The 17,519-nt window shown below is 32.2% G+C and overlaps 1 protein-coding gene across 1 annotated transcript; it reads left to right on the top strand.

The window, feature by feature from the left end:
• The first annotated feature begins 4,949 nt into the window (after nucleotides 1-4,949).
• On the top strand, nucleotides 4,950-17,226 carry LOC150102295 (acylphosphatase-2-like). Its single transcript, XM_090399323.1, has 4 exons — nucleotides 4,950-5,138; nucleotides 10,560-10,576; nucleotides 11,683-11,792; nucleotides 16,780-17,226. The coding sequence occupies exons 1-4, from the start codon at nucleotides 5,069-5,071 to the stop codon at nucleotides 16,892-16,894; spliced, it is 312 nt and encodes a 103-aa protein (XP_090255449.1). The 5' UTR covers nucleotides 4,950-5,068; the 3' UTR covers nucleotides 16,895-17,226.
• Nucleotides 17,227-17,519: the final 293 nt, after the last annotated feature.

The following is a 17,519-nucleotide window of genomic DNA, read 5'->3' as shown; positions in this document are numbered from 1 at the left end:
AAATTATTGTGAACTGAAACAAAAATCAAACCAAAACAAAAAACTTAAACTTCAGCTTGTTCGCTACTGTATCAAATGAGTTATATGGTCAATTTTTCAAACTGTAGGATTAAAATCTAGAATGTCTTCTTCTTGGAGGGACTCGAATGGCATTTCAAGATAAAGTGGACGGTAAGCTACCATATATACGAAATCAACATGGTAGTAATATATAAAAATCGATTAAAAACATGAATTATCGTATTTGGATGTGGAGAAGAACAGCTCTTACTATAATCGCATGATATCTAGTATTGCCAAGTAAATTAAAAAAAAAATCGAAATGTTCTTTAACTGTGCACATATTCTTATTTACCACGTAACTGAACCATTTCCATATTATCTTAATTACATTAATTATTTATATATTTAGTTTAATCCATATAACTATATTCTCGCGATAAACATCTTAGATGTGATTTTATCTATAGACTAATATTTTTGATCTTTCAACTTTGGTTTTATATATTTATTTGTATTTTTTATTTAGGTGTATATTTGGGGATAAAACGAAATAGTTCGTTTTATCCCCAAATTTTTCTTGTTTATCCATGAATCTTTAAATATTATCTACGTTATCCATGAAATAATCGGTATTGCTTCCTTCGTTGTAATCTACTATTGTTATCCACAGGAAGGACTTCGTTACAACTAAATACTTAGTTTGACCTCATGTTCCGTTTAAAAGTTGAATGCCTTTAAGTAAACAAAATATGTGCCATGAAACAGAGGTTAGTAATCCTTTAGTAGAGGTAGATAACCAATAAAGACCTACAGCCTTGGAGGATGTTCCAGCAACGTCTATTTATATGTACATCCACAGACTGACTATTTGGCATCCTCTAAGGGAAATAAGACAGTGGAATCCAGTAGATTTAAAATAGGCTTTACAGTATAGTAAACAAATAGTATTCCTATTCGAAGCAAAGGCTATTTGAGATCATTTCACTCAAGCTTATTAACAAAACTGTAAGTTTATCAAAGGCCTCAAACTTTGAAATTTAAGGAATATGGCAGGTTCCATTAATATGAAATGTTCACTATATAAAGAAGTATGGAAATTTTTTCAAATAACCGACGTTTGAAATGTATTCCAGGGTATAGATTCAAGCAGAAAGATCTTTATTGTTAAGAGATTCGTAGTTAGTGTCGATAAAATTACTTATATCTCCGAACAAAAGTAACTTAAAATATCTATTGTCATGGCAAATAAAACAAAACTATATACAGTTAGTTAAAGAAAAAGAAATCTGTGTTTTCATCAAGTACTAACAAAACTTTGCGTTATAAAGAATTATTTATGCATTAAGCAATATTCTTGAGATATTGCTTTGGCAATATCGCAAGAATGATATTAGTTTGGCAGTGAGTTTTGAAACTACAATAGATCCATATTAGCATGACCTGGTACATTCCTTTCTGTGCATCCATGTGTGCCATCCTATAAACGAATCGAGATTTGGTGAATTTTAACTTTGTTATTAAATTAAGTACAACTCTGAATGGATCAAAAAATAACAGTTCAGTTATAATGGATTGAACTGCCCACTCAGTCTCCAAAAGTTAGATAGGGCTATAACGACCTCGCCTACTCCATATAAGGAACTGAAAGGCATTAGCACATTTTGCGGATTTATTTATTTTTATTGGGCGTGATCACAGAAAGATTTATTTATATGATAAAATAGTTGTTTCTTGTCGATTTAGAAAATTATGGCATCATACCTCTGTTTCCATGTTGATAATAGATTCTGAGTAATCATTGCATTTTTCAGCTGTAATATGAATGATATCGTCAACAAATGGGGTTTATTTGAAATGAATTACCTTATCACTTCGACAGACGACGGGAATGCATTTCAGCGCAATGTGTCCTAAAAGACATTAAATGATATTGTGTATTAGCGCGCTAAGAGTGTCTAACGGTCTGGTTCAAAACCACATAACCATACCATTATTTTTACTAACACATATACTACATATACACATACAAACTTTTCAAACAACCAACAGGCACTGACGTCTGACCAGAATGAACAAGTTCCTATGCCAGAGGTTTCTATCTGTCCCGAGCTTCCAATGTTTCTTTATGTTACTGAATGCCAATTATATCAAGGTCTTGTTTGTTATAGTCTATCTATCTTATTCGACCCCCACTCTTTTCCTAATGCTTTTTGGATCGCTTAACATTTTTACACAGGATTGCTTAGAGATGACTGGCCACTCATCTGATGTATCTCATTATTATTCACGAAGTCAAACAAATCATGTTGCCCTTCAAATACTCCATAAATATAGTGCACGGCTCATCTCCATAACGTAAAGCAGAGAAAAGATTTTTGTAATTTTGTACTGATATTCCGCTGTTTTTTTTTTAACTTTCCATAAGATTTGGAACACTCCTAAAGCCATTCCCAATCTTCTACCACTTCATTCCTCATCTTACTAATATTAGTTACACAACTATCAAGATAACTGAAGTGAAATATTTGCTCTATATCACATCCTTTAAGAAAGACAGAGGACTCAAGTTTATTACTAGGTTTCATTATTTTGGTTTCTCAATATTGATAATCAAACCCAATTGACTTCCAGTATCAACACTTTCAGCAATAGAGGAATGCATTTCTCCACATTATGTGTGCATAAAGCCAAATTATCAGCATAATCCAGATTAAGATTCTTAGAGCAGTTTGATCTCAGTCGTTTCCTCTTCAAGGAAACGACTGAGATCTCTCTTACTCGTGTTGTTCTTTTAGACCATTAACTATATGCTTGATCAACTTTAACGCAAACCTTGCTGTTAACATATAAAACAATCATTATGCTGATATGTTTGTCAGGTTTTCCATGAGCTCTTAAATATTGATTATCAACTGAATCAAAAGCTTTTCGAAGTCAGCAAACATGTGATTACAGGTTCCTAAAATTCTGAATATTTCTGGAGGATCTAACTCGGCGAAAATCTTTGGTCTACGTAGAATTTCCTTTTGTGAATCCGTTTTGCTTATCTCTAGGTTGCTTCTCAACTAGGTCCTTTGTCATACAGAGCATAACAATGCAGATGACCTTAACCGTAAAACAGTAAGCTGATTCCCTTACACTAATATACTAACAATAACTAATTTTTTTAAATATCAAATGTAAACTACATGTATCGGCCACTGAATTAGAAACCTTCGTGCAGATGTACGTAAACGTCACTTACCCAGCGTATATGCAAAATACTTGATCATGTGTACCGACAACTGTTTAAAAATGATTTGGTCAGTAATCGTCAATTGTGTTGATCACAATGGTAAAAACAGGATCTTTCAGAGTTCGATAAAGGACATTATGGGTGTCGGTGTGGTTGGAGCCATGATTTTGAAAACAGCAGTGCTGACTTGTTTCTAAAAAGGTGAGACATCCAGGGTGATAATCAGTGGAAAAATTACCCACATTACTTGTCTGAGGGGCATAACTGTGGTAAAAAGGATATCGTTGTCGTTTGAGAAGGCTTGTACTGAAAAACAGAGCTTCCTGTGTGCAGCAATTGACCGAAGCATTGATGAAGTCTGTTCCTGACCCATATCTCACCGAACTATGCGCAGGGAATTGAAGAGGATCGGTATGTGTTATTACACAATACCGGCAAGAGATCCTATAAATTTAAGTACAATAGTGCACTGCCACAACACTAACTTTAACTTGAATCATCTTGGTAAGTGAATTTTTACAATTGTCGCATATCATAACTTATTAGTTCCAACTTCTGTGTTCCTATTTTTTCTGAAAAATGATTATAAAGAATCTCTGCAGTTTTATATATTGGTATGATTCAGTATAATCTTATCTCGTAGCATCTTACGTATTAGTCCCATTGGCTTTTACCGTGAAGCATTTTTTAATAAATTTAATTTTGATAATGATAGGACAGTTTTACATATTTCCATGTCAATGAGTCTACCTGATGTATCCCTTTTGCAGGAGGAAAACCTGAGCGTCCGGAAGGAAAAGTTTTTTCCTTCGGACCCTCAGCAACCTTTATAAAGGTTGCTGGAGCGTTAAACTACATTTGACTCGATTTTTCTGTATGGAGAAGTTGCATTGAAAAATTACGATTTCATATACAGAATTGCATCCACTTTATTATGATTGAAAAATTTCCTTTCCATAATTTCATTTCCTTCATTCCTTCAGGGAATTCTTCATCTACAATTTTCATAACGAAAGATTCAGCAAAAATACCTCATCAGATCCAAATTAATATCACCATTACTGTTTAAAACATTAATCTATACCAAATGAAAGTTAAGTTAATATCACCATCGTATTTTTAGCTTATGAAATCTACTTCATACAACATCAACTCACATGGTTTAGAAAAAATATCGATTTTTTTTTATTAAAATACTATATGATTGAGATATAAAGTAATACATTGAAAACGAATCTATTACTATAGTCAAGAGGCAAATGTTTCGGAGATTTAGACACATTTGCTGTAATAAAACAGAGGATTATGCTCTGTAACAAAATCTTGAACTTTTTTTAATTTCTTTAAATTAGCTGGTGCCAATTTAATGTTTCCACAACTTAATTTTAGAACTTTTACAAAACCAACTTCCTTCACCTCTACTTATAGTTGAATACATGGTATCGAATTAAAATGCAAAAACATTGAATTTCCAGGAAGCTATAATATTTTAACAACACTTGTCATTCCTTAATATAGAAACACATTACTTTGATTTCAGAAACTGCTCACCATCTGTTCGCCTCCTCAAGTTATCTAACAAACCAGCTGATTCTGGAAATTGTAAGGAAGAAGCACTACTAATTTTTTTCTGACCTCCACTTGCCTCAGATGTTCCCATTCCTTGCATCGCAAACGCTGAGGAAGCATTACAGCAAAGAGCCACAGAGAAATATTTTTAGCGTGTTAGTGAGTGTGTGTGTGTGTGTGTGTGGTTGGCGACGTAAGGAAGGTTGTGCCGTCACTAGAAAGCCAGTGTGATTGTGAAAAGAAAGGGGAAATACGGTGTTAATGATGTCTCCTAGCCATTCTGGTCCTTTATTAATACAGGTGGATTTTGAAGTATTTGGAAATATTCACGGTAAGTCATCCGACATTTAATTCAGTCTTAGAAATGTTTAAAGTTGGAATGCGATAATTTTAAGATAGATTTAGAATTTTCAAATTATTTACAGTCAGTCCTTTCGTCCCAGTTTGCAGCTCTAGTCGAAACTTAACATGTAAATGAGATTTTCTTTAAAAATTAACCTATAGAAAATAGAACTGAATAGTAAGTTAGAAATTCTTATATTATCAATATTATTATTATTATTTTCTCGATCTCCATGACGTCATAAGACTCATCGTTGGACGTAAACGCTAGTCAATACAGCATACATTTTAAAAAATAATAATAAAATACCTTAGCATGTTAGGCCTAACATTCACGCTAAAATTAGTTGTATCTAAAAATTCTTATAAAAACGATGGTAAAAAAACAACGTGCAATATACAGTTATATTCACAAAAAAAAAATAATAAAAAAATAAATAAAACCTCCGTTTGCCTGACGACTTTGTTTACTGTAATTAGCAAATCCCAAAATAGAGTACATTTAAGTCTTCTGGGTGACTTCTAAGATCAATTTTAGTTCTAATATCATGTAAATATAATATTCAGAAAATAAAATCAAATGTCTAATTTCAAATATACAGTATATTGAACGATGACCATATTTCCCAATTTTTATAATTTTCTAAAATTATATTTGCAGAAGAAATAGATTTAAAAAAATTCTGTTTCATTCAAATTAAGTAATTGTATTTTCCAAATATTTATAATTATTTGAATAATTAACATTTTGCATATCCGAATATTAGATTAACATCAAAAAAAAAAAATGCTTTAAAAACTAATTTTTATTTCTACAAAATAAAATAGTTTTAAGTTTATAAATGGCAATTCACAGCTTCATATTCTTAGAAGTTTACACCACTCAAGTGTAAAAGTTAGCACTGATCGTATTATACCAATAATCACTCAAAACACGGTCGCGCCTCTGTGACTTGAAATACATTATTCTAGAGGATGATCAATTATCATGTCCACGACTTATTTCAGCTTCCAGAGTTATCTGTTTGATGCTTTGCCAGTTCTAAACTAGTGTTTGACATGCTCTATTTACTGAACATCAAGTACTCTTATTAAGTTAATGGATTTAAGACCGATATATTTAGTGCATTTTCATTTGTTCACACACATAATATAACCCCTTTCTTGAATTTAGATTTTAAATATGACTTATTTCTAATTATGGCATCTAATATTTTTCTCTCTTAGCATACTTAAAATATGCGTTTGAATTAGATCAAGTCAATTGTGGAATGACAAGCTATCCGGTGATAAATATAGTTGTGGGTGGTTATTATATAACTGTTATCTAGCTTGTCTTTGGACTTGCATACTTCCACTGATGTGGTTCAAGAACATCTGGACTACGTCATGCCATTTAAAAATACCTTGGAGAAGTTGTAAAAATATTGGCACGTTACCAACACTTAAAAAGCATTTCGGAAAAAAATTACGTGAAAGAGTTGTTTCAGTGTTTAGTTCACGAAGCAAAATGAATCAATAATAAACCATTTAAGGTCTGTTGCTATTTAAAAGTCTATTACTTTCAATTCGTCATTCATTTTTTTCTACATTATTACTCTTACTATTTTCTTCGGTTGATTTTGCAGATATAGATTCTTATTAATAAGCATGTTAAATTAAAAAGTAAGTATTCTCTAGCATAAGTCTATGTCTTCTAGTAAATATACTAAAGAAATACCATATAGATTTAATGCACAATAGCCATGTTGAAATTCACATTTTGATCTTCTTGTTTTTTAAGTTCATTCAACGACATTTATCAACTTTTAAATAATAAATAAGTAAGTAATAAAGGATCATTTCGAGACTTTTCAAGTTTCACTTTATTTGGTTATAAAACTATTGTGGAATTTTAATATCTATACTATTAATAAATAACCATTGCATTAGCAGAAAGATCTGTAACACTTATGTTGTTTTTGTCATCAGTAATTTGAAAAGGATAGCATCCACCTTACCGGCCATTATGGATCAAATACGCATCCTCATACGCTTCGTATCCATCATATATTACAATGTAATATCAATGGTATCAATGGTATTACACTTCGCATCCATGATAGCCTTGACGTCTATAGATGCCTTGGCTGGTAGCGTGGGTATAATTGCATAATATGCATAATAACTTCTCCTTTGGGAAATTATACAAAATTTCTCTCTCTCTCTCTCTCTCTCTCTCTCTCTCTCTCTCTCTAGTTACAAATAGGCGGTTTACGTAGGATGGAATGCAGAATATTGCTTCCACTAATAGCGAAAGTAAGCCAAGAAATGAAATTTTTTGGCTAGCTCTGAATAAGAATTCCTTATCCTAACGACCAGCAAGTGGGTGTTGCTCAAATTCAACTTATTAATATTTCCTATCTAGGAGGCGATTTTAAACTACAATACCAATATTTACATAGATGTAGTTTCTATTTATTTATTTATGCACGCAATGCATGTTCCTGCAAGTGTTATGGGACGTACATTTTTATTTTTTTTTTATAGCATTCATTTTGAAATTACTATAAAAAAAAGTAAATATTCATTCTCTCATACCTGAGTATTTTTTTTTATTTTATTTATCTGAATAATTTTCTTTTCAAAACGCGAATGTTGTCTGCATGGCATCGCTGACTGAGAATTATCCAAGGATCATGAAGAGGATGGACGCTAGTGTAGTCTGAAAGAAATTCTCATGAAGTGTAAGTCTCATTCAATGATGCCATGGTTTATGAAATCATTAAAATAAAAAAAAATGATTTAAAAAAAGTAAATGAATTTAAATAAATTATATTTAATTTACTTCAGTTGCCGTTATTATTGTCAGTTCGTGACTTCGCCTTGTAAGGAGAGGCTTGCCAGTTCTTGTTTATTAAGTGGCAAGCTGTGCGTGTGCAGGGAGAGAGGATTGATTATTTCTTGCTATATGCAATTTAAATCCAACAAAGCTGTATTAACATCTAGCAACTGGCTAGCCACATATTATACTATACGTAATTATCGTGGAACATAGACACTATAGAGGCTCCATAGCTCAGCCAGTATAGACGAAGGTCAGAAATACCTGGGTTCGATTCCCATTAATGACGTCCTCGCCATCCATTTCAACATGAAGACTGTTCGTAAATCCTAGGATCAACTATTATGACTAACAGGTTACTCATTGAGAGAATTAATTTTAAACAGTGCTAAAACCACATATCCAATAATTAGCATATTTTAATAAAACTGCATGTCATTGTTTATATTATTCTTTCTTTTTTTTCAGTTATATATCATGCAGTTCATTCAACGATCGAAGTCCATCTGAGTTCGACATTCTTTGTACATGATTTCATATCAGATTTTTGAAAAGGAATAAATTTCGATAAATATGGTGTTTGCATGTGTAGGAGAGAATAATTATCAAAATTCGTTATGAAAGTATAAAAGCATAAGATTAGTTATTCTATGCGTGTTTTTTTTTTGTCTCTCTACGCCTGTCCATCTATTATGATCTATCTGTTGTAACGAAATTAATACTAAGGCAGCCTCACATTAATTTTTTTCGCTTCGTGGATGACCCCATTATATTAGTAATCTACACACTGTATTATGGCTGTTAATTGCATTTCTCAAAACTATTTAAATGGAAGCAAACCACTGTTTCTTGGCTGAAATAAAACCTTGCTGCTTCGTCTAAGATTGGCCAACTTAGATTCAGAAAATAAGAATGTGCTTTCTTCCGACTACGTCACTATAGTGTATACATATTCAACGGATTTTAATAAAATCTACAGCCAGGGTGCTAAATGACATTGCAACATACAGTTTTAAGTGTGTGTGTGTGTGTGTGTGTGTGTGTGTGTGTGCATTCGTACTTTTAACTGCATATTCCTTTTGAATATGGCACTTGAAGGGAAGAAGTTAGAAAATGTGTAATTTTGTGACCAAGAACATACAATAGCTATAATTATCCATATTAGCAAAAAAACGTTGTTACACACAAATCCAATTATTTATTTTTCTTCTAATTTCAAAAGTATGTTCGCATTGCCATATATAAGCATTGGTGTCTCCCATCATCTGTGAATTTAAATGATACGAGTATATGAAATACAAAGACAAGAAACTCCTAGTCAACTTCCATTGCTTTTTATGCCATTTCTTTCAGGAAGACCATAACAGTTTTGGTTGCTCATTAAAAAACACGAATAAACATTTTTTAATGGTTATTAAAGATTTATTTACAACACTCCGTAAATTAAACTCCCTCAATCTCATCTCATAACCTAGATGCTATAGTCATGGTTCATTTATGTTATTCGTATTTGAATTTCCCGAGATTTCTTGTCTCCAAAATTTCTGATACCAGATGCTGATCAGCCTGATCTGTGCACATTAGCCCTACAAGTAGTGGAACCATTCTGGGTTCCACTGGGACCTCTTCTAAATAAACCGGAAAGATACTTTTTAAAAGCCACTTCAAAACCTTTAATAAGCAGGATAGACGTCCGGCACTGGTCGGTGAAATTCTTCTCTCAACTATCCATAAACAGCCATACCATGCATGCGATTCAAATTCAACTCTCTGAAGGTTGAAAAGCAGCAACTCGATTCTCTTGGCCACCCAGATCTTATCAAAGTCTCATACAATGAAAAAATATCTCTACTTCTTTGTAGCGTACTTTTAACTGCATAAATTCAACAAGCTGTAACAATCCTTTCTAGTTTTTGCTGCTTATGCAATATATCTCCGGAATTTCTACTTTAGTAGTACTCTGAATTCATTATCAGGGATTGGAATCTTATAACACGGCTGTTTATGAAAAGTCTTAAGACGATCGATGAATTTCGTCAACTAGTGTGAGATAAGTATCATGCTTATTAGAGTTTGAAGATACTTGCTTCTTCAACTATCTGCAGCATAGCTCTACCAGAATATACAGGTTTTCAGAGTTCTAAAATGCAACATATTTAATTTATTTAATTTGAACGTATCTACTGTATTTCAATTTCTTCTTCTTCTCACATTAACAGTCTATACAAACTGAGATCTAAAGCCACCATATTACTTGCTTCTAACGATTACTTTCATTTTTGCATCATCTGTAAACCACTTAAATATTTCTTCCAAGCAGTAGGCCTTCATTTATTATCCTCGTTCTCTTAGACACAGCTATTCCGTGCAAAACCATTAATATCTCTCATCGTCAGCAGCCATTTTTGGAAAGCTATAATTCTTTGAGTGAATGAATGGATGGACGTTTATATTTATCTAATGTTACTTAAGTTTTCATTACAATCATACTATATTTAGTTGGCAGTAACAAAAGAAATATATAACTATATGTTTAAAACATACTCATATAGTATACTCTACCAATATATATTTTTTTCTTTTCAGGTGTTCATTTCACGAAGGTAGGTAATATTTTATTTCTCTACTTACGTTGAAGTATGCTGTTTGTATATGCGTTTCTTGTAATATATTGAGATTTAAATCTCATTAATATTTTCTCTTTAAAACAAAATAATTACTCTAGTAAATAATCTGATTTCTTTATGTTAAAATAGGCTTTTTTCTTATTTTAAATGTTCCTGCTAACACTAAACAAATACTCGTTGGTGATATATCTTCTAGTATCCTTGTTCTCTAGTGGTGGCAACCAGTATTTATTTACATTAAGAATCAAAATAGTTATTAATTAGGCTAGCCTCAAATATAGTATTTCTTTAAATTAAAACACTTTAACTTATTTCTTAAGACGATTTAAGTTTGTTCATACAGCAGCAAATCAATGCATAGAAAGCGCATAATTTAAAAAGAAAAAAGTGTGTTCCCCAGGTGGCGTCTGGAACTTCCGTTGCGCCCTCTTCGCTACGTCAACATCCTTTATCTAGTAACATGACTATGCTATAATTGCCAAAAGTATTTTAATTGTGAACTTCAGTTTAATTTAATAAATCTAGTTTTAATATGAGAATGTTTAGTTCCTGTCTTGTAGTTTTCTTTTTTAAGTCCCACTAATAGAGGACGCAGCTGTTCAAGGAATTACTTTGTAAGCGAAAGCAATGTTCTTCCGGCATATTTGTCGAGGGGAAAAAAGAAAAAAAAAAAAGCGTTGCCTTAGTCCTTCTAGAAGAACATTCCACATTCTTTTATCGATTTAACAAAAGCTGGCAACGCTAAGCGACACTTACACGTAGTAAATTTTAGTTCATATTTAAAGATTTTATTAATAAGTCATACTATCAATAAAATAGTGACATACTTCGATAACAACAAACATTGAAATAATTTGCAGCATTAATTATTATTATTGTTGTTGTTGTTGTTGTTACGGGCTACTCCCTGGAGTTCTTAGACTAATCTTTTAATAACAGTGAATAAATAAATAAACAAGTTATCGTCTTGTAATTCAAGATTTCAGTTTCATTGAAGAAAACTAAGATTTTCATATATTTTGAGAGTTAGTTGATAAGTGATAGTTTCTGTAATTGATTGCAGAAGTTATCTTTTCTTTCAGTATGCCCGTGACATGTGCAGTCACTTGGGATTACGGGGATGGATACGTCTTTCACGATGGGGAACGATTCTTGGACAGTTACAAGGGGAAAAGGAACGAGTTGACGAAATGTGAGTATCCACACGTGTCTTTAAACTTATTTTGGCAGCATGATAAATAGTCATATCCTCCCCGCACACCACTGGAGAACATGGTACCATCAATTCACAGATGTATTTAGCTTCCTTAAACGCTATACAGTCGTGCAGAGATAAGATAACCAGACTTCAGTAAACAAATTCTCTTCGCATCGACAAATACATTTAAAGGAAGCAAAGACTTGGAAATCCACTCTAGATCTGTCTCCAAAGTTTCTATATATATATATATTTCGTCAGTTTTGAAACGTATCTTTTTCGGTGATCACTTGGGTTTTATTTGTTGACTTTGGCAACTGAATCGTCAAAACGTAACCGGAAATTCTAATATGAGAATATCTTATACAAACAGGTCTTAAGATAGCATGGTTACATACGCTACTGAATGAGAAATATTTCATCTATGTAAATATTTGTTCATTTTTACGTGTAGCAGTATCCTTGTTTTTCTAATCCCAGAATGATTTCAGTTGATAATTATTCTTCAATGATTCAAATAGATATTGGAGATTTATTAAGAATTAATTGTTGCTTTGTGGTGATTTGTGGAAGCATTTTCGTAAAATCTTTGATCAAGTCTTAAATACTTAAAAGAACGACAGGACTACTCACAAAACTTCACGAAATTCAACAGCATTAATATATATATATATAGTTGTACATATATATAAAGTTGTACAACATCAGGATTAAATTATAATGACAGTATCTGACTGTCACTGGTATATTTGCACAGGGATGATGCAGAAAGTAATTAAAGATGTTATTTCCTCCTGCAAGAAATAATGAAACAAAGTAAATAAGTCTATCTAGTGATGATTGGAGACTTGCATTCTAAATTGGCAACAGTAACATTAATTCTCGTCAGTATTCATGACGAGTAGACATTTAATTGACTTGGGAGAAGGGAAATTTGCAGTTTATAATCATTTTAACTTTACAAACAAATTTTATTCCACACAAAGATTATCATAAATATACTTGGATGGCAAGAGGACAGATCAGTAATAGACTATTTAAGAGTAAATAATAAATTAGCAAAATTTGTTCTCGACACAAGGATTTTAGAAGCTTTGAATTGAAAACTAACCTCTTCCTATTAGTATTACCACTTCGATTTTTTTTCCATGATGGTTGAGAATAATGAAAGCATAAACTAAAGAAAGGGATTGCTTCGATGTCAGTCTCCTAAAAGATCCAAATACAAAGTATCTTTTTCGTGAAAAAAGTATCAGAAGATACACAGATCATTTTATCGGCCGAAAAAGTAGAAGCAAAATTGTTAAATATATCATTATATTAAAACAGTTTTTATCAGCATTTGAAAGCTGGGGGGGGGGGGAATAAGAGACAGCATCGTAAAAGAGGTCTTACACAGCCGGACGAGGATATCTCTGAGATGATACAAGATAAGAAAAAGGCTTTCGGGAAGTATTTGATAGATCGATTGAAGATAATATCAAATATAACAGAAATAAAGCCAAGCTGAGAGATAGAAAAGTGAGAAAAGACAAAGAAAGGTGGAACGATTTCTTTACTTATTTAGAGATATTTAACAAGAGAGTCAAGACTTAGAAAGATAATGTAAGAATCAATGTGACTGATGAAATACATGGCTATAGTATGTTTAGGATTTATGGTCACATACTACGGTATTGACATGGAATTGTTCAAATATCCCGATGTAAGAAAATCAAGACTTACGTATTTCCTGAATCATATGGAATGGAGAACATTCTGGCAGAAGGCCATAGTTACTCCAGTTTCTATATATATAAAAGCAACCGTATAGTCTGTTAAAATTATTGTGGATTAAGTCTTCTCAATAGCGGTTACAAAATATAATCGAAAATTGTAATATAAAATAAAAAGTAATAAGGAAGGTTAAGAACAAAATGGATTTCAAGAGCAGATCCTGCGCACACAGTTACTTTTCTTTCAAATTACTAAATGCAAAGAAAAAAAAATTCACTGATGATGAAACCCCAAACCAAATAATAGAAACAATCTGAAACTTCATGGGTATAACTTCATAGCAGTCAAATTGGAAATTGAAATATCAAATTGGAAATCAATAAATCATAGCTTTCAAGTCTACTCTTCATCACTGCTATTCCACTGACTCATGGAAATATTCCATTAGGAAGTGATAACCATCTTGATACACTGTTGTATGATGACCAAGTACTCTTGGCCAATAATGAAGATGAATTGCAGTATTCTGTGCACCATTTAAATCTTGTTGCTGAAAAATTCAATATGGAGTATTAACTGTAAAAACCAAAATTGTGGTATTTTAAGGATCGGGACTTCAGTTTCAAAGTAAATTAAATATTTTGGTTATGGTCCGAGTTAAAAGGTGGCATTAATGACAATTAAGTTTTTAATCGTTCTAACAATTTAGAACAATTACGTTTTTAATCCAGCGAGATCATATAAACATACCAGAATATACCAGCATACAGACATTAGCAAGATCAATAATAGTCATTTATGGGAGTGAATCCTAGGACATCAGAAACGAGGATGAAAACAACGGCTTATACATCGTTTGAAGTGATTTATGAGAACTGCGGGATATGAACGTTACTGGATCCCAAAGTTCTTTATGGTGCAGAGAATTGGGTTATCAAACATAAGGAAGAACAAAGTTGACAGGCTTTGAAATTAAGTGTTTGGGGAAAATAAATAAAACAGCATGCAATGAAATGAAAACCAATCAGGAGATCTGAAACGAATTATAGTTCCATATTTCAATAATAACAAGACTCGAAGAAAAACAGTTGTTTCATTGGTATGAACATGTGTACAGAATGCCTACCAAAATTTTCCTAAAATTCCCCAAGAGTAGAATGAAAAATACTGCCGATGAGACCTAGAATAGATAGAAAACATCAAGAGTATAAGTGGACAGAACTCTTCCAGAAATTTAAATAACTTGGGTCTAGTTAGATTGGAATAGAAAGCTATTGTTCATGATAGACTGAAGTCGCCTTAGATGGATGGGGAGAATGATGATGATGATGATAATCCAGTATATCCAGCAATATAGACAAAAGTGGTTACAGCATGCAAACATATACCTCCATAGGTTCTTCGATACATCTCTAGAGGAACTGACAGGAAGACCAAACAAAATGTGGTTTGAAACCATAACAGGCCACTAGGCTTACTACTGTTAGGATGATGATGATAAAATAGTGGGACCATTGCCGCAAATTGCTAATTCTGACAATTGCAACCGAACTAATTCTTGGAATGTGTATATAGCAGTGGTGAGAGCTATTAATTTATACATAATGCTTTGTGGGTGAGTGTTGATTTCAAAGCGGGCACGCCAGCATCTTATCAGGTTATATGGTTTGCCCATAGAGGATTATAAACTGACAGACAGTGGACACATTGATCTTTCTTCTGACACAGTCTGCAACCCGTGTCACACTCTGAGACAACTTTCAATTACAAGTGGAGAATATACAATGCCATATGGTAGAACCTGTGATGAGCTTTTTGGGTGTTTAAAAAAAAAGTTGTCCTATAATGGCTGGTAATTAAACTAAAAGAATTTTAGTGCACAAAAATAAAAAGAAACAGAAATATTTCATTGCTTACTATTTTCTTCAAAATCCTCAAAAACATTTTTTTTGTTTGTTTTTAATTCTCCGTAATCCTTACTAAAAAGGGCGTCAAAACTTTTGAAAATCTTGGCATCCGTTTATCTCATCGTGTTGTATTAAAATGTTGTTCACATTTAAAATGTGTAGACAATATAGGCTACAAATTTCCATAATAAATGAATCTTGCTGTCTTCTTATTAACATGTAGTTCCTTAATAACTAAACTCAAATCACAATGATAGTGGAAGACCAGGAAATGTTTCTATTCATTCAGAAACACTAGGTGAAGATATTATAAATTCTCCATAAACACGAACAAATTGATATTTTACTGATTTTTGGAACCATTCTGTATCCTTTAATTATTATTATTATTATTATTATTATTATTATTATTATTATTATTATTATTATTATTATTATTATTATTATTATTATTATTATTATTATTATTATTATTATTATTCAGAGGAACGTGGAACCCGGATCACAGTCTCCGAATTTAAATATGCTTAAAAATCGAAAAGTATTTGTCACTTATTATTATAACGAATACTTTTAAGTGCGGATAAAGTCCCAAAATAGAGTTGAGTCCCAATTCCCCCAAAATATTGAAGATTTGAAAATTCACTGCTAAAGATAATAAATAAATAAATAAATAAATATATTACTACTATAGCATTCGAACGAACATGCAAGAACATGCGCCAATATTCATTACCATGCCACTCGCTCCTTAATAAAATCAGTCTTGTTACTTTATTGCCGATGTTTTGCTACTCAGCTTGTTTAAATTAACTAAAGCTAGGGTTGGATTTGTATTGTTTTTAATTGCTTAAATGGTGCATCATCTAAATTACTACGAGGAAGGAAAATAAAATGTATAACATCGACAAATCTTGTCCGTGCTCATAGCTCTGTTAAATAATCTCGTAGTTCTGTAAAAAATAAAAATAATAATAAACATTAATTAATTGACGGAACGCTCTTCGAGGTAAGAGGACAATTTTTGAACTGGACGCTGTAAAACTATGCTTGGGGCTTAATACGGATACAGAATAATGTTCATCGATAAGAGGATGGAACGCTAATGACTGCTTGCATAGTTTGTAGTGATCAAGAGGAACCTCATCCATATGGGATGAGGTTCCTCTTGATCAACAAATTCGTGGATGACGTTCCTCCTGTGCAACAAAGTCCTGGACAATGTTATTAATATATTCTTTCTAATCCTCACATTTTTTTTGGTTTTTAAGTTATTTTAATTCCGATACTCAGAAATCAACTTACAAATATGATTAATAATTTATTATATCATCAATGTTTCTTTTTTTCCTCCACAGGGCATTATGGTTAAGGTTACAAGGAAGTCCTGGAGCTAAAATTGATCATTGTGATTTCCGAAACTGGCAAATAATTGACGGTTTTGACTACCGTAACTTCAGTGTCAGATTTTAAATATTTCGACCATTGGGAGAAATACATTTAAAGGAGAAAAATGAAAAAAAAAAAAAGTGATGAGCAAAGAAACCAAATCTGAACTGTTTAGATCAGCAGTCACAATACTTATTCACACATGTAATGAGAGGATGAGCATTTTACTATAAGCCATGGTTTGATTATTTGTCCTGCTCTAAATGTATCAATACTATTCTTTTAAATGACTTGTTCATGTAGTGTGTATTTTTTTTTCAACTTCACTTGATTATGTAATCTCATCATGTTCTTTGGTGGAGTATAACGTTATCGCATCACGAGTACAATAAAGACAATTGTGTTTTATTTTTTTATTCCGACTCTGTTAAATTGCAACTTTATTTTTGAATATCTTTTCATCATTTTGATAATACATATTGACGATGTCAAAATATACTACATGCACTTTTGAGCTGAATGTTTTTGACGCATGTTTTGACATACATCCACGCATGTATGTCAAAACATATTACGTGCATTTCATGCTAAACTAAAATGTACGGACTTTCTCTAGAAGAATGTGTACTTAAACAAAGACAGAGATGGGTTGGCAATGGTACAGGAAACAGATAATATTTATAGAACAACGGAGGTTACTGTGTTGTAG

The sequence above is a fragment of the Typopeltis vanoorti genome, chromosome 10 (assembly GCF_054136105.1).
Source record: "Typopeltis vanoorti isolate ZY-2024b chromosome 10, IOZ_Tvanoo_1.0, whole genome shotgun sequence".
Classification (NCBI taxonomy): Eukaryota; Metazoa; Arthropoda; class Arachnida; order Uropygi; family Thelyphonidae; genus Typopeltis; species Typopeltis vanoorti.
Note: the sequence above shows the minus strand (reverse complement) of the source record. Positions and strands in the feature narration are given on the sequence as shown.

Coding starts and splice junctions, on each gene's coding strand:
- LOC150102295 (XM_090399323.1), top strand. CDS start 5,069: ATGATGTCTCCTAGCCATTCTGGTCCTTTATTAATACAGGTGGATTTT. Junction 11,793..16,779: donor AAGGAACGAGTTGACGAAAT/GTGAGTATCCAC, acceptor TTTCCTCCACAG/GGCATTATGGTTAAGGTTAC.